Genomic DNA, 17,319 nt, shown 5'->3' with positions numbered 1-17,319 from the left:
TGCTTAGCCTGTGCATTGAGATGACAATTTTTCCAATTTAATAATTGTATCTTTCATCTTTGCATCTCGATTTCTTTCAAAACTGTGTTTTCACAAAAGCCCATTCTTGCTTCACGGATTCTTTTCCTTATCACTTGAGAGAACTGTACTTTTTTACTTGTTATAAAACATGCATAACATAATATTTCCCATTTTCACCACTTTTAAATGTGCAGTTCAGTGGCATTGAGTACATTCAGTTGTGCAGCCATCACCTTCACTGAGTCCCTGCTTTCACTTCTTTTGTGTATACACCCCCAAACTGAAATTGCTGGATCTTACCATAACTCTATACTATCTTCCGCAGTGGCTGCACCATTTTATAGTCCCATCAGCAATGACGAGGGTTCCAATTTCTCTGCACATTGGCCATCACTTGATCTTTTCTGTTTTTGTTTTTGTTTTTGTTTTTGAATAATAGCCATCCTTGTGGAATCTCATGGTTTTGATTTGTATTTCTCTAATGATTAGTCATGTTTAGCACCTTTTCAAGTACTTATTATCCATTTATATATCATCTTCAGAGAGATGTCTATTCAAGTCTTTTGCCCATATTTGACTTGGGTTATCTTTTCGTTGTTGAGTTTGGGGTGCTCTTTATATAGTCTGGATATTAATCACTTACGAGACATATGATTTGCAAATATTTACTCCCACTCTGTGGGTTGCCTTTTTATTCTGTTGTTAGAGTCCTTTGATGTGCAAAAGCTTTTCATTTCAATGAAGTCCAATTTGTTTTTTTTTTTCTTTGCCTGTGCTTTTGTATCATATCCAAGATATCATTGCCAGATCCAATGGCATGAAGCTTCCCCCCTATGATTTCTCCAAAGAGTTTTATAGTCTGAGTTCTTCTATTTAGGTCTGTAATCCATTTTGAGTTAGTTTTTGTAGATGTTGTTGAGCCCTGTGTTTCAAGTCCCTTTCAGATTGCTTTAATAGCTGTCCTTCCTCAGGTGTGGTCTATCCATGCATGTGTCTGTAGTTTAGCACAGACTCTGGGAGGCAAAACATGTGGATTTGAGACCCCCTCCACTATTTGCTATGTGACTGACTATGAGCAAGTTGCTCAGCCTCTTTGTGCCTCTGTTTCCTCATCTGTGAATTGGAGGTGTTGATCACAGTACCTACCTCATGGGTTGGCTGTGAGGATTCTTATCCTGAAAGCCGTCTAAGGGTCTTAGTGGGGACTGGTGGTCATTATTGACACTGCAGGCATGGGACTTTCTCTTGTATTTGGTAATCTTGACCTATGAGCCATCTTCAGTGGGAACAGCTTTCTGCAGCGGGACCCTTCCCATGCACACAACAGGTTGTGAAGCTGTCCCCAGGGTCAGTTTCATGGTTGCTTCTTGCAAGTCCCCTTTAAAAGGGAAGCCATCTGTTGGCTCCCTTGATGGAGGCATTACTGCCACTGTGACCAGCCACCCCCATACAGGCACCAATGCTGCAGCCCTTTGGGTGTGGATACACTCTGATTTCCTGCATGGGCCTCCACTTACTGCTGCATGAACCCTTGTTGTCTCCCCAGCATCTGAAGCATCCCTTTTCTTGCTTTCCATCTCAGCTCTGTATTTTGCATTTTTTAAAATATGGTGTTTTAATCCCGAATAGCCAAAGTAATCTTGAGAAAGAAGAACAAAGCTAAAGGCATCTCAACTTCCTGATTTCAAACTATATTAGAAAGTTATAGTAATCAAAACAGTACGATATTGGCATAAAAACAGACATATAGACCAATGGAACAGAATAGAGAGCCCAGAAATAAACCCACGCATATATGGTCAATATATTTATGACAAAAGAGTCAAAACATACAATAGAGAAAATATAATGTCTTCAATAAATGGTATTGGGAAAGCTGGACAGCCACATGCAAAACAATGAAACTGGACAAAAATCAACTCAAAATAAATTAAAGACTTGAATGTCCTTTGGCTGTAAAGGGAGCATGCGGGTCTTGGGCACCAACACGCCTACCACCAGACAACTAGATCCTCTTTGCAACTTTCTTTGGACCTCCGGTCTCACCTCGTACCAAATGGACCCCAACTGTTCCTGCTCCACTGGCAGCTCCTGCAGCTATGTGGCTCCTGCACATGCAGACACTGCAGATGCACCTCCTGCAAGAAGAGCCGCTGCTCCTGCTGCCCTGTGGGCTGTGCCAAGTGTGCCCAGGGCTACATCTGCAAAGGGGCATCTGACAAGTGCTGCTGCTGCACCTGATTTCGGGGAGACCCTGTCCCAGATGTAAACAGAGCAACGTGGACAAACCTGCATTTAGTATTTTTCATACAACCTGATCTGATGCCACATTCCTTTTTCTATGAAATATGTGAATTATAATAAAAGTTGTTAATTTAAAAAAAAAAAGACTTGAATGTAAGGCCTGAAACCATAAAACTCCTAGAAGAAAATATAGGGTGTAAACTCCTAGACATCAGTCTTGGCAAAAAATTTTTTTTGGATTTGACTCCAAAAGCAAAGGCAACAAAAACAAAAATCAACAAGTGGATCCACATCAAACTAAAAAGCTTATGCACAGCAAAAGAAGCCATCAACAAAATGAGGAGGCAACCCACAGACTTGGAGAAAATATTTGCAAATCATATATCTGATAAAGGGTTGAATATTCAACATATATAAAGGATTCATTCAACTCAATAACAACAACAGCAAAACAATTTGATTAAAAAATAGGCAAGGATCTGAGCAGATACTTTTCCAAAGAAGACATACAGGTGACCCACAGGTACATGAATTGTGCTCAACATCACTAATCATCAAGGAAACACAAATCAAAACCACAATGCAGACATAGAATACAAATTTGTGGTTGCCAAGGGGGAGGAGGATGGGAAGGGACAGACTGGGAGTTCAAAATTTGTAGATGACTATAATGCAATAAAAAAATGTTTAAAAAAAAACAATGAGAAACAACCTCACACCTGTTAGAATGGCTATTATCAAAAAGACAAGAAGTAACAAGTGTTGGTGAGGATGAGGAGAAAAGGGAAGTCTTGTGCACTGTTGGTGGGAAGGGAAATTGGTACAGCCACTTGGAAAACGGAATGGAGGTCCCTCAAAAAGTTAAAAATAGAACTGCCATATGATCCAGCAATTCAACTTCTGGGTGTTTACCCAAAGAAAATGAAGACTATAGGTGTCAGGCTACTGGGGAGTCAGCAAAGGCCACAGAGAGCTGGGGTCCTGCCAGGTGGTGATCAAACCAGGCTCAGGACATGCACCCTAAATAGAAGGTGCCAGCCACACCCCTACATCTCTCACAGCCCTCCACCTTTGGTGCCTCTTCCTGACTACAAACATAGTACCAGACTGTCCCTGCAGAAACAGGTGTAAGGACGGGGGAAGGGAGGAAGGGTCCTGTACAGCCCAAGGGTGATCACATATCCCATGAGAGAGAGAAAAAGGCCAAAAATGTGAACACAGGAGGTCAAGTCAGAAGAACATGGAGAGATAACTGTGCTTCCAGACTCCAGAGACCCAGAGATGTCACTTCCATTCATCCACCCATCCATTCTTCCATCTCCCCACTCACCTGTTAAGAGGTGATTCCAGCCTCTGGAGGGAGGGGGCTCATTAATCCCTGGCCAAGGCCAAGGATGGCTCCAATGCCAGGGAGAAGTGACCAAGTAAAGTGGGACTAGCTCTGGCCTAGAAGTCAAGAACCCTAGTTCTCCTCTTGGCTCTGCCACTGACTAGCTGTGTGAACCAGGTTGTATGGCTTGACCATTCTGGACCCCAATCTTCTCACCTGTAAAATGGGAACAGATGGACCTGAAGGTGGGTTGGGGCTTTGCAGTTCTGACATTCCATGGCTGTCCCTTTAGACCCTGATGTCACAATATGGAGCTGGATCATGATTGGCCCATAGCCTTACCCAGCTCTGCTGTTCTCTTGGTCATGGGCACAAGATGGACTTGCCTGGACCTTGCCTACTTGTGCTCTTCTGTTATGGGCAGCTCTTGCCATGGGTCAGGACCAAGGGTGATCAGGATTCAGGTGGGGCTGGGACCCCAAGGAGCATGGGATCAGACAAGGGGACCAGGCACGGGCAGGCCCCTCCCAGGACAGCACAATGCCCATCTGCTTCTCTGCAGACAAGCTCTACAATGAGACCGTGGCAAAGACCTTCCTGCAGTTTTACGAGCATACAGCACAGGTTGTCTGGAACCAGTTCATGGAAGCCACCTGGAACTATGTCACCAACATCACCAAGAAAAATCGAGAGGAGATGGTGTGGTACCACTTCCACCCCAGCCCCTTCTCCCCTTGCTCTTCTCAGGGGTCTCGGTGGGGAGCTGGGGGAACCACACCTTCTGCCCCCTGTCCAGAGCCAGAGGAAAGAGGGAAGACTCAAAGTACATGTTAGAACAGACTGCGAGCTCCAGGCCTCTTGGTAGCCCTAAACGCTCACTGGTCAAGGATCTCTTGCTTCTTTCCCCTTGTAAATATCCCCTCCCTGCTTTTAGGGACTGGGCTCCTCCCTTCTCCCTCTCAGCAAATTTTCAATGATATGGGCTTTTGAAGGAGATTGGGGATCTGTGGCCTTGGGGTTCAACGTAGGATCTTTACCCCTTCCTCCAACCTCTGGCAACAAATACTGTGACCCTACTTCCAGCTGCACAAGGACATGGAGAGGTCCCAGCACACACTATACTTTGGCACCCGGGCCCGCCTGTTTAACATTGCCAACTTTCAAGACCCGGACGTGAAGCGCATGCTGAGTAACCTGCAGAACATAGGCAAGGCGGCCCTGCCCAAGGACAAGCTCCAGGAGGTGACGGACGGAGCCCCCAGGTCTCCAGGCACATGCTCCCTACCCTGGGGGTTGGAGGGCTGCTGGGTGGGGAGCCATAGTGTCTGGGGCAGGAAGGAGGTAGGTGGGGCAGGGGCAGAGCTTCCTCTGGGGGAGGAGGGAAGCAGAGGCTGGTGGGAAGGTGCCTCAGCCAGGCCTGCCCGCTCCAGGCTGGTAGGGCTAGCTCTAGGGGTGGGCCCACAGTCACGGGCCTACCGTAGGTGACACCTGTTCCCCCAGTACAACCAGATTCTGGCCTACATGGAGACCACATACAGCATGGGCCAGGTGTGCCTGAATGAGGGACCCTGCCTGTCCCTGGAGCCCGGTGAGTGCCCGAGGCCACCCCTCTCCAACGTGAGTCTCCTTCCAGGAGCCTCCCAAACTCCCACCCTCCTCCCTGCCCCAAATGCATTTGTTGGTGGGGACAGGGTGGGTGAGGGGCTGCCTCGGGCAGGTAAGGGCAGAAGGCAGGTCTGAGTAGGGTCCCACCTTGGTTCCTTTTCTGGACACAGACCTCGAAGAAGTCATGGCCACCTCCCGGGACCAAAAGGAGCTGCTATGGGCCTGGCAGGGCTGGAGGGATGCTGTGGGTCGCCAGCTCCGCACCACCTTTGAGCGCTATGTGCAGCTCAGCAACAAGGCTGCAAAGCTCAACGGTGAGGCCCTTTGACCCACCCCTGCCAGCCAGCCCAGCCCCGGGGACCGCACACTGCAATGCCTGGGAAGGGCGAGGCAGATTCTGCAGAGGGGAAGGGCAGTGGTCGGACCTGGAGATGGGAGCCTTGAGCCCTGCCCCTAGGGAGGGCAAATGTGGCTTATTTATTGTGTTGTTGCACAAACAGTGATGGGCACCTACTATGTGCCAGTGCCGGAGTAGGGGGCGGTTCTGAGGATACACAGGTGAACAGACAGAGAAGGCGCTCACCCTCCTAGGGTTCACAGTCCTCTGGGAGACAGACACACGCCTCCAGTTACCACTCAGGATGAATGCTGAGAAGGAAGGGGCTGCTAAGAGAGAGAATAGGGGAGACCTGCTTCAGAGAAGTGGTCAGAGAGCCTCTCTGCCATTTATCCATGGCCTGGATGTTGGGAGCAGCCAGGCAAGAAGAAAAGAGCACCCCAGGCTCTGCCATGGTGGGGGGGCCAGGATTTGGGAGGATCTGAGGCCCAGGGCCGGGGTGGGTGGGGCTCGAGGTGGCTGAGAGAGGAACAGGGCCTTAGCCAGGGGGAGGAGTGCACAGTATGCACTTTGCTTAGTGCTTTTCCACCTCAGTCTCATCCAATATGGACAGTGGCCCATCTCCTATTTGGCAGATGAAGACCCCAAGGACAGGGGGTCAAGTGGCTTTCCCAGAAGGTGTCTGGGTTTCCTGCTGGCCAGGCCAGGCCAGGCTGAAGGATGGGTGGTGAGTGCCTCTGAGCCCCCTGTCCTGTGCCAGGTTACAAAGACATGGGGGCCTTGTGGCGGTCCACATATGAGTCCAACATGCTGGAGGAAGACCTGGAGAAGCTCTACCAGGAGCTGCAGCCGCTCTACCTGAACCTACACTCCTACGTGCGCCGGGCCCTGCACCGCTTCTACGGGCCCGAGCTCATCGACCTGAGGGGGCCCATCCCTGCCCACGTCCTGGGTAAAACCCCAGCGGGTGGCAGAGGTGGAGCGGGCGGGGGAGGCCTCCAAGCGGGCGCTCAGCGAGAAGAGAGATGGCGTCCCGCCTCCTCTTAACCCCCTCCATTCTCCTCCCAGGGAATATGTGGGCTCAGTCCTGGGTCAGCATCTTAGACCTGGTCCTCCCTTTCCCGGAGAAGCCCCCTGAGGACATCACAAAGATCATGAAAGGCCAGGTCAGTGCTCAGCTCCATCTGCCCCGTGCACTCCGCAGCCCTGGGCAGCCCCACACACTCCCTCTTCCCCACAGCACTGGAAGCCCGAGAAAATGTTCCAAGAGGCTGAAAAATTCTTCACCTCCCTGGGGCTGCTTTCCACCCCTCCTGAGTTCTGGAAAAATTCCATGATGGAAAGGCCAACGGACGGGCGGGAGGTGGAGTGCCACGCGTCCTCCTGGGACTTCTACAACGGCAAGGACTTCAGGTGCTTTACCCTGTGACCAGCATCACCCCACCCCTCCCTCTGCTCCTTCTGCTCTCCACCCGGCTGCCCGTCTGAAGAGCGGGTGTGAGCCGGCAACATGGGTGAGGTGGGTGTGAGAGCAAAGGGCTTGGCCACTGCTTGGACATGGGGCTTGGAGTAAAGGCCCTGTTGGTCTCCAGCCCAGTCACCCTAGTCCCTTAACAAAGCCTGAATGGAGAAATCTCTCCTTCTCCCAGGGTATCCCCATGCTCCTTGACCCCTGCCTTTTAACCCTAGGATAAAGAAGTGCACCGAGGTGACCATAGAAGACCTGCTCTCCATCTTCCACCAGATGGGCCATATCCAGTACTTCCTGCAGTACAAGAACCTCTCCGTGATCTTCCGCAAAGGTGCCAACCCAGCCTTTGAAGAAGCTGTGGGGTCAGTGGTCACCCTCTCGGCCTCCTCCCACAAGTACCTTCTTAACCGAGGACTGCTCAGCCACCAGCACCAGGACTCAGGTGATGGGGGGACCAAGAGGACCAGAGGAGGGCAACCCGGGCCTGGGGCTGCAGCTAGGACTCTCCAGGTGAGGCTGAAGGGAGGGGGAACCAGAAGCTGCCTCCTGACTGTCCCATCTTCCCCAGAGGAGGAGGTCAATTTCCTGATGGGCATTGCCCTGCAGAAGATCGCCTTCATCCCCTTCGCCTACCTGGTGGACCTGTATCGCTGGAAGATCTTTGATGGCACCATCCAGAAGGCTGTCTACAACCAGGAGTGGTGGAGCCTCAGGTGAGGAGGACCACTGCCAGGGCTCTCTGCCACTCCCAGCCCCGGTATGGGCAGGGCTTTCCAGGCAGCCTGAAGGATACCACCTGAAAAGCACTGCTGCCTCTTCTCTGAGGGCAGAGCTGGGTGTGTGTTGCTGGGGGCCTGGGGCTGTGGGGAAGCCCCACAGTGGTGTTGGCTGTTTGTTGTCACCAGACAAAAGCATTCCTGCTAAAGGGTATAAGGCCAGCACGAGCAGTCAGAGGGCCTCAACGGCGTATCCGGAACCAGCATTGAGTAGGCCTCAACCTCTCTGGAGATCCTGGCAGGGTCCCCACCCATTCCCTGGGTGGGTGGGAAGCTCACACAAGGACTGACTGGATAATTGCCCATGGCTAGGGCTTTGCCATCTCCATCTGGCCTCAGACTGACCAGCTCAAGGCTGCTGGCTGGCCACAGCAGACCATGAAGGGCCTGCTAGCTCTGCACCAGGCCCTTATGTGGATTGAACCTTTACCACCACCCATGGCTGTTCACAGAAGAAGAATGTGTGACCAGGCCAAGGTCACACTGCAATCCAGGGATGGCAGAGCTGGGCGCCCTCCTTTTGCCTTCTCACCCTCCCACCCCTGCCACAAATTCAGGACCAGGCCCCACTGGTGGGATTGGCAAAGTCTTGACCTTGTGCCCCTCCAAGGGCAACCCCCCTACCCCAGCCACCTGGTATGTCCGCACAGGACCTTTTCCTTCCTCTCTCAGCCACACCCGCCACCAGCTGAGTGATGGAAACCAGAGGTTGCAGGGGAGGGGTGGCAGCTCCCTGGTGCTTGAACAAGACCCTGTCAACTGAGTGGAACCTCCCTGGGAGGATGGTTCAAGGCTCCAGTGGGCCAGCAATGAAATGATGAGGCTTTTAATAAACTTTTTCTCATCCCAAAGATGTGTCATTTTATCCCCATTTTACAGACAACATTTTACAACAAGGATCAGTGACGGTCAGTAACTTTCCCACAGTCACATAGCTCAGAGGGGCAAAGCTGGACTTTAACTTGAAAGTTATTGGGGTCTGCCAGTGACTGTTCTGTGTCCTACTAAACAATTCCCTGATCTCTAAACCCCAGTTTCCTCATCTGTAGGAAGGGAATAACAGTAGTACTACCCCACAGGGATGTTAGTCTGTCTTCTTCTTGGCACTTGGTACGAGATGAACCAGCCTTGCTGACTGGCCTCCAACCGTCCCCCATCATTAGGATGCAAGCAGGGATCTTGCCGAGCTCGTTCCCTCCTCATCCCCAGAACCAGGGCAGTGTTGAGCGAGTCTGTGTGAAGAGCTAGGTGCAGTTCCTAGCACAGAGGAAGTGCTCAGTCAATGTTAACTACTGCTATTATTTAATTCTGATTCCCAATCCCATGTGTTTTCAACTCACTTATTTAATCAGTGAATATGCATTAAGTGTCCTTCATATGCCAAGTCGCTTTGATAGCTGTGCAAGTGCTTCCAAAGGAAAAGGCTCTGGGAACCCTACCGTGGCACTATGAAGCCCCCGGTTTACCCCACCAGGCTGAAGTACCAGGGTCTGTGCCCCCCTGTCGCTCGGTCAGAGGAAGACTTTGATCCAGGCGCCAAGTTCCACATCTCTGCCAGCCTGCCCTACATACGGTAAAGGCCTGGGCCCCGCCAGCAGAACCGCCCATGGGAGTTGGGGGTTGGAGACATAGGAGCCAGGTTGAGGACTTCCAGGAAGGCCCTAGATCCAAATGTCCACTCATAGCCACCTCCTCCCATCGGATGGCATAACCCTCTGAGGGCTGTGCCCTGAATCCTCTGGGCTTTTGCATCTGATCCTGTGGGGAGGGCAGAGCTGATGTGAAAGCATCTCTGCTGTCCCTGAGAGGAGGGCGGGAGAGGAGGCAGCTGCTGGTCCAGAAGGCGAAGAAGGAGAGCCCTTGCCATACTCCAGGGCCAGCCCGAGGCGGACCTGCCTAGGCTGTGACCGCTGACGTGGGCCAGGCCCTGACACCACGTGCCTCTCCCCAGGTACTTCATCAGCCTAGTGCTCCAGTTCCAGTTCCACGAAGCGCTCTGCAAGGCCTCGGGCCACATGGGACCGCTACACCGCTGTGACATCTATAACTCCAAGGAGGCTGGCAAGCTTCTGGAGTGAGTGCCCCTCTCCCTCATCTGTTCTCAGCTCCCCTCCCCTGCCTCACTGGAAGCCTACCCCCAGCTCCCTCTTCTCACCTGGCCACACTAGGCCCCCTGAGCAAAGTTTATGTTCTGGCGGAAGTTCTTCCTTCTGTCAAACTGCAGTCTCTCCTACATTAATCAAAGCCCATTTTCTCTTGTGTAGCCCTTAGTCCCTTGTGGTTACACAAGGCTTTCTCTTGGAAAGCCCCAGAGAGACTGTTTAGCCCCTCCTGCTAAAACACACACACACACACACACACACACACACACGCGCGCGCGCACACACACACACGCGCACACACACACACACTCCCTCTCTCACTCACATACGCCAATAAATCAAATTGTCCCAGATGAGGTGCCGGTGTAGGAGTCCCGCCTCAGTCTTTATCTTCCATCTGAATCCCCTTATTCTTTCCTTGCAAAGTGCTTGCCTATCCTCCCAGTAGCATTGGATGCACCCTTGGGTGGACTCTGCTTTTCCCCTCTCTTCTCAGAAATGCCTAGATCTGGTTCCCAGGCTGATCCAGGTTACCAACCACTTGGCATGCTCTGATCAGCCTGTGGTCTACGTTGACCCTCTATCTGCAGTCTTTTTTCCTTCACTTGTTATCTAGCCCATCCTTTCCAGCCCTGCCTCTGTGGAGTTGGTCTTTGGTCCTGACGCAAACCTGGAGTAGGGCGGGCAGGAGGCTGACCTGATGGTGGGAAGCATTTACTGCCACAGACTGGGCTAACTAGCGCTCTTATGGTGTTTCACATTAGCAGCTCATAACTTTGCAAAATGGATAGTATTATCCGCATTTCATAAATGATGAAACTGAAGCTTAGAGAGGTAATATCATTGTACGTAGCTCATCTAGCAAGTGGCAAAGTCATGCTTTGAGCCCCAGACTGTCTCTGGAAGACATTGTCTTTCACCCTATTTCTTCTGTAAGTCAAAGGATATCAGTCTGGTGAGGTTAAACCTAGGTCTACTGGTTCCAAGATCAGGGATCCAACCACTGAGATGTGACGCCTACCCACTGACATGTGCTTTTCCCCATTGAGTTTCAGCTGATTTCAATAGGTCTATTTCCCTAATTGGTTGAGGTCGTGGAGTTTTATCCTGCTTTCCAGAGGATGAACAAAGCCACTATTTAGTATCCTAACAAATATCCACAATTATTTATGATCTTTTGCAAATTTAATGAGCATACTTGTGATTCCACTATGCAGTTGGTCAGCAACCATGTGGCCAAATGGAGTTGTAAGACTGATCCCTGGCTTTGCTCTCAGGGAGGGCTACACCTTGAGTGCCTCATTGTCTCCATAGTCTATTTGCTTTTGCATCTTTTCACACTATAGGGGTTTATTCTAGTTGACTGCCCAGGTTTGAGTTTCTCTGAATGTATGAAACGTAAGAGCCCTCTCTGCTCCCTGCCCATCATTTATTTATTCAGCAAACATTTATTTGTATGTGTGCCGACCAGCCTGCCCTGTGTCCAGCAGGGGGCAAGAGGCCACAGGATAAATCAGTAACCATAATCTAAGAAAGGAGCTGGTGCAGTAGGAAAGGGCTTTGGTGAGCACGCAAAGAGGGTGAAGGGGTCATGCCAGGGTACAAAGGAGGGATCGCTGTTCCTCAACATAGGAGTACAAGAAATAGCAGGCATCAGTTTTCTTTTGTTTGTTTTTTATTGAAGTATAGTCAGTTACAATGTGTCAGTTTCTGGTATACAGCATAATGTCCTAGTCATGCATATATATACACATATATTCATTTTCATATTCTTTTTCATTAAAGGCTATTACAAGATACTGAATATAGTTCCCTGTGCTATTCAAAAGAAATTTGTTTTAAATCTATTTTTATATATAGTGGTTATCATTTGCAAATCTCAAGCTCCCCAGTTTATCCCTTCCCACTCTCTTTCCCCCAGTAACCATAAGATTGTTTACTATGTCTGCGAGTCTATTTCTGTTTTGTAGATGAGTTCATTAGTGTTCTCTTTTTGCTTTTTTTTCCTTTTCTTTTTCTTTAGATTCCACATATGAGTGATATATAGTATTTTTCTTTCTCTTTCTGGCTTACTTCACTTAGAATGACGATCTCTAGGTCCATCCATGTTGCTGCAAATGGCATTATTTTATTCTTTTTTTTCACTGAGTAGTATTCCATTGTATAAATATACCACAATGTCTTTATCCAGTCATCTATTGATGGACATTTAGGTTGCTTCCATGTCTTAACTATTGTAAATAGTGCTGCTATGAACATTGGGGTGCCTGTATCTTTTTGAATTAGAGTTCCCTCCAGATATGTGCTCAAGTGTGGGATTGCTGGATCATATAGTAACTCTATTTTTCATTTTTTGAGGAATCTCCTTACTGTTTTCCATAATGACTGTGCCAAACCACATTCCCACGAACAGTGTAGGAAGGTTCCCTTTTCTCCATACCCTCTCCAGCATTTATCATTTATGTACTTTTGAATGATGGCCATTCTGACTGGTGTGACGTGATACCTCATTGTAGTTTTGATTTGCATTTCTCTGATAACTAGCGATACTGAGCATTTTTCATAGACATCCGTTTTCTATACATCAACTCACTTTTTACTCTGCACCTTCATCCCACTTGATTGGCGGGACATTTGACCTCAGTTATTCTCATCACTTCCCTCCTGACTCCACCCAGGGCATACGAGGTTCCCAGGGTCTGACTTGGCACCAAAACATGTAGAGGACTTGCCAGTCATCACTAGTAATTTTGTGGCAGGGTGGGGCAGGCAAGTGCTTGCAGGGGAGAAGGAGAAGGGCAAGATTCTTGGCCACTCTTTTGCCTGATATAGTTTAAAACTTATTTTTGCTACTTTTGACTCCTCTTCCTAAATGTGATTGCTCTGGGCTGGTTCTGCTGGGAATGGAGGGTCAAAGTGGACTTGGTCCAAGTTCCCAAAGTCCTCTGCCTCACCCAGCCAGCCATGAGGACCTGACCTTGCCCATGGGTCCCATTGCTGCCATCTGGGAGTTGAGGGTTCTGCACAATGCCCATTTGTCACCTTTGCAAGTCTCGTGTGCTTCCCACATCAAATCTCTTGTCAGCCCAGCCTGAAGGACTGGCATCTGATAAAACCCTCTTACCAAAAGCTAGATATGGGTTTTTGTTTATGTTTTTTATTCTTTTTATCTTGATAACGTTTCTCTATTTCTCTAGAATCTTAACTACATTTTCCCCCAGTGGTTTCTGCCAAGGATCCACTGACCTTTAGTTTCCCCACTTTACTCTTTCCCACTTGTTTGTTAAGTCATGTGTATAAGTCTCTGCAAGCTACAAAGCCCTCTTTTGCTGCCATTATGTAACTTAATCCTCACCATAGTGAACTGCAGGTATTAATAGGGGCCCATTTTACTGATGAGGAAACTGAGGCTAAGAAAGGTTTGGTTGATTGTCTGTGGTTCTGCAGCCCATAACTAGCACTGCTGGATCTGGAACCTGGGTCCTGTTAGCCTAGATTCTACACTCTGACTTCTGGACCTCTGGACCCCATCTCTCCTCTGGTCAGATCAGGGAAACAGGTTGAGAAGCGTCAACATATGTCTCCTACTGCCTCTGCGGGAGCTCCTGGGGTGGAGGAGCCCAGAGCCCCGGCTGTAGCACACTCTGTACCCCCACCATGAGTGCACAGGCCAAGCTAGACCCCCGCCACCCAGCACTGGGTGTGCCTTGAGACAGAGCTGACATTTACGCAGCGCTGCAGGCAGTGCACAGAACACATCCCACGCTTATTATCTCTCTAATCCGCCCAAACACTCCCTGTGAGACCAGAAAGGGCTGAAGAGCTGCCTTTCTCTACTGACACTGAGCACCTCACGGGAAACAGTGTCTCAAGACTTTATGCCTATTTGAGTCTAGGAGGATGATCATCATCACGGTAGTGGTAAGAATAATAATAATAATAATAGAAGAAGCAGCAAATACTTATTGCCTGCCTATTATGCGCCCAGAACTGTGTTTATTAGTCAACACAACAACCCTAGGAGATGGATGCTGTTATTTTCTCTATTTTCTGGACATGGATATTGAGATTTAGAAATGTTAAGTACTCGCCCAAGCTCCCACAGCTGAGTGACAGAGTCAGAATTCAAACACAGGTTCGTGTTATTTCAAAGCTTGCAATTTCATCCACTATGCTGAGCTCTGTTGGAAGAGTCTGGCTGGCAAATCCCTAAAGGTGGGGGGAGGCATACTGAGGGGGTCCCAGCAGTAACTCCGGATGCCCCGCACGGCCTCACAGCTGTACCCACTCTTCCAGGGATGTCCTAAAGCTGGGCTGGAGCAAGCCCTGGCCAGAAGTCCTGGAGAAGATAACTGGGGAGACCAAGGTGTCTGCAAAGGCCCTCATGACCTACTTCAAGCCCCTGCTGGACTGGCTGGTCACTGAGAATGTGCGGCATGGGGATATCTTGGGCTGGCCAGACTTCAGCTGTTCCTTTGAAGGTTTGGTAATCTGATGCTAGTCTCACCTCTGTTCCAGCCCCAAGCCCCACCCCAGCCTGCCCTGGGACAGCCCCTAACCCAACCCAGCCTTAACACCTAGCCTATCTATGACCTGGCTTGAATGAGCACAGCACTACTGCTGTATGACCCTGTCTGCACCTGATGCAGACTCAGCCAAGACTACAGCCCATGCTCCAGCCGCTGGCTCAGTTGCTTCCTTGCATACTGTCCAGCTAGACTAACGGACTGGCACAGGGTCAGTATTTTGCCTCCTGACTCTTGCATGGAGCCATTGTGAGTGTCACATAGCCCTGCCTCTACCATCTCCTCCTTCTTTTCCTTCTCCTCTTTCTCTCTCCTTCCAGGGCAAGACCTCACCTTTGGCTTAGAAAGTAGGTGCCAGAGGCTGAGGGAGAAAGCCAGTAGCTGTCAAATCTTCTCTGATTGCCATGGGACACCCCAGGCACCCTCCCCAGTTCTACCTGCTCTATAAACCCCCCATGTCTTCCACAGAAAAAGAGACAGACAGAGTGGCATTCCTGGATCTGGAGCTGGACCCTGACCAGGCCAAATTTGGGCAGTGGATGTTACTGGCCCTGAGCTTTGTCATGTTCCTGGTGGTCCTGCTGCTGGCCTACAGGCTGTACACCCTGCAAAAAAGGTTACTGACCCAAGACACCAGTGCACAGGACACCAGTGCTCAGGACACCAGCGCACAGGACACCAGTGCACAGGACACCAATGCACTCAAGACGCCACCCAAAGCCTACTTCCTGGGCATAGCCATGGAGCCCCACCAGGTTGCCAAAAGACAGTGGATGCTGCTGGGACTCTGCCTCATCCTGATACTGTGCTCAATCAGCCTGATCATTCGGATTTCCACACAGCACAACAGGATGCCTCCGTGGATGAGATCTGACTGGTGGAGCTGGGACTAGACACCAGTGCGACTGGTGAGGTGGGAGTGGGAGGGTGGGGAAGGGGTGGTGCTGGAGGAGGGTGGCCAAACTAGAGAGGGTTGGGGGTCTGGGGAGGGGACTGCTTGCATGCCTAGTGCCCAACTGTAATTGGGTGCAGCTGTGGCAGATCTGGGTACACAGGGGTTGTAACTGTACAAGTGTGAACTCATGTATGTGAGGCCATATCCACAGGTGACTGTGTGATTCCATGTATACCCTGGGCTCCAGGCCAACCTCCTTCCCCCAGGGGCTCAGGAACCATAGTTTTAGTAACCCAGTGGCTGTGTCCCTCCAAACCAGCCCTCCATCCCAATTCATGCCCAGAACTAGTTCTTCACATAGTCTTACTTTCTTCAGGAGCCCAACTGCGGGACTGGACAGGGACTGCAGTGCCCAAGGAGTATCTGCTCTGGTCAGAAACAGGACACTGCTTATAAAATGTATTCAAGTAGAACCAGACATTCCTGTACAAATCGTCGGTGCCTGGTTCATGAGCACTGTGCTCTGCATACTGGCCAGCACATCCTTCTGCTGATCCTCTGGCCTGCCTTATGTTGGGCTGCATAATCCAGGCCCCGAAAGCTGCTTGTTGGCTATCTGAGATGCAAGTAGCCTTAAAAACTGCCCCATGGCCCTCCCTGCCGCAGTCCAGGCCCTCCCAAATGGAGACAGTGGGTAGCTGGGCACCAAGCCAGTGTTGATTAATGATTGACTTCTTTAATATTTAAACAAAGCTCATCTCCAGCCACTCTGCTCTGGAGATGGCCTTGTTCAGCACACACACCTGCTGCCTCGCCTGTTGCCCTGGGGATCGAGCATAGGGCAAACAGCACCTTTCCAGGCTCAAAGGGGAGGGGAAGATGGGGAGGGAGAGCTTTAGAAGGACATTTGGAAAATGAGTACTCTAGGGATAAACCTAGGAACAGAGAGGGAAGGCCTCTGCTTCTGCCCCTTCTAGCCCTTTCTTTCCAGCCCAGGTCTGTCTGCCACACCCAATATATGGAACTTACTGAGTTTGGACTGAAGCCCCAGGGGCACCTGGGGAGGCTGAGAATCAATGCCTGTCAGAGATTAGGGGAACCTTGAGGGGAAGTAGCATCACAGTCAGTAACCACAGGGAGGAGGCTCCAGGGTTGCAGTTGAGCTAGTGTGGAGGTGGCCAAAAGATGGTACCAGCTTTCTCTGAATTGAGGATCTGAGCCCAGAAGTCAGGGGTTCAAGGTATAGAAGGACTGGGCTGAGATCTCCATGGTCCTCACCTCTGCCCAGGTTTCAAGAGGTCTTCTTGAGTTCTAACTGAGCCCAAGCACTTTTTGTTCTGACTGCAGACTCCACAGCACCCTCATTTGATGTCTCTCTCACTGCTCTTACTTTGCTGTGCTGTAATGCCCTTATTTGTCCTCATTACTAGCTGTCAGTTCTGTGAGGGCAAGACAGCCATCAGGACACGGTGTAACATCTACAGCCAACACAGACTATGGCACATAGTGGGTATTTGGAAAATGTTTAAATGAGTGTGCAAATGAATGAATGAGTGTCCCACTGCCCAAATCCCTCCTCAGAGCTCAGCACCTCAGGCACTGAGCCCATGAGAAGCAGTCCCACTTTTCCTCCACAGCCAGCCTGCCTGCCCCCAACACAGGAGCAGCCAGGACAACTCTGCCCCCCACAGGAAGCCGCACTTGCAGCCCTCCCATCCCCCAGCCACAGTGGCCAACGAGGCCCCCATCATACATTGTGGCTCTGCATGGCAAAGGCACACCCAGCCCACGACTCCAAGCCTCTCACCTGGACTCCAGCAAAAACCTCACTGAGCCTCCTTGTCCAGTCTCCCTCTCCCACTTGCTATTGTAAAGTTTCTTTCACTAGAATATTTCCTTCATGTCTAACTGCTTAAGAACTTTGTTGTCCATCAATTAAATTTAGACGCTCAAAATGGGATCTGAAGGTCTTTATCAATTCCCTTTTTCTCCCACCTTACCTCTCCCATCCC

The 17,319-nt window shown here is 50.2% G+C and overlaps 1 protein-coding gene and 1 pseudogene across 1 annotated transcript; both read left to right on the top strand.

Moving 5' to 3' along the window:
* Positions 1-1,088: 1,088 nt before the first annotated feature.
* LOC116157796 (metallothionein-1C-like) lies at positions 1,089-2,940 on the top strand (annotated as a pseudogene).
* A 1,031-nt stretch (positions 2,941-3,971) lies between these two features.
* On the top strand, positions 3,972-15,305 carry LOC105090499 (angiotensin-converting enzyme-like protein Ace3). The gene is made up of 14 exons (XM_064494786.1): positions 3,972-4,059; positions 4,158-4,294; positions 4,679-4,837; positions 5,096-5,183; positions 5,371-5,514; positions 6,298-6,489; positions 6,606-6,703; positions 6,778-6,950; positions 7,227-7,450; positions 7,577-7,721; positions 9,259-9,357; positions 9,736-9,858; positions 14,183-14,367; positions 14,881-15,305. Exons 1-14 carry the CDS (start codon positions 3,972-3,974, stop codon positions 15,303-15,305), a joined length of 2,280 nt encoding a protein of 759 aa, XP_064350856.1.
* The last annotated feature ends 2,014 nt before the right edge of the window (positions 15,306-17,319 follow it).

The sequence above is a fragment of the Camelus dromedarius genome, chromosome 16 (genome assembly GCF_036321535.1).
Source record: "Camelus dromedarius isolate mCamDro1 chromosome 16, mCamDro1.pat, whole genome shotgun sequence".
Classification (NCBI taxonomy): domain Eukaryota; kingdom Metazoa; phylum Chordata; class Mammalia; order Artiodactyla; family Camelidae; genus Camelus; species Camelus dromedarius.
Note: the sequence above shows the minus strand (reverse complement) of the source record. Positions and strands in the feature narration are given on the sequence as shown.

Excerpts from the sequence above, each read along its gene's own strand:
- LOC105090499 (XM_064494786.1), top strand. The coding sequence starts at position 3,972 with ATGGACTTGCCTGGACCTTGCCTACTTGTGCTCTTCTGTTATGGGCAG. Across the intron at positions 4,838-5,095 it reads CCAAGGACAAGCTCCAGGAG|TACAACCAGATTCTGGCCTA; the intron begins GTGACGGACGGA and ends CTGTTCCCCCAG. Across the intron at positions 7,451-7,576 it reads CCACCAGCACCAGGACTCAG|AGGAGGAGGTCAATTTCCTG; the intron begins GTGATGGGGGGA and ends CATCTTCCCCAG.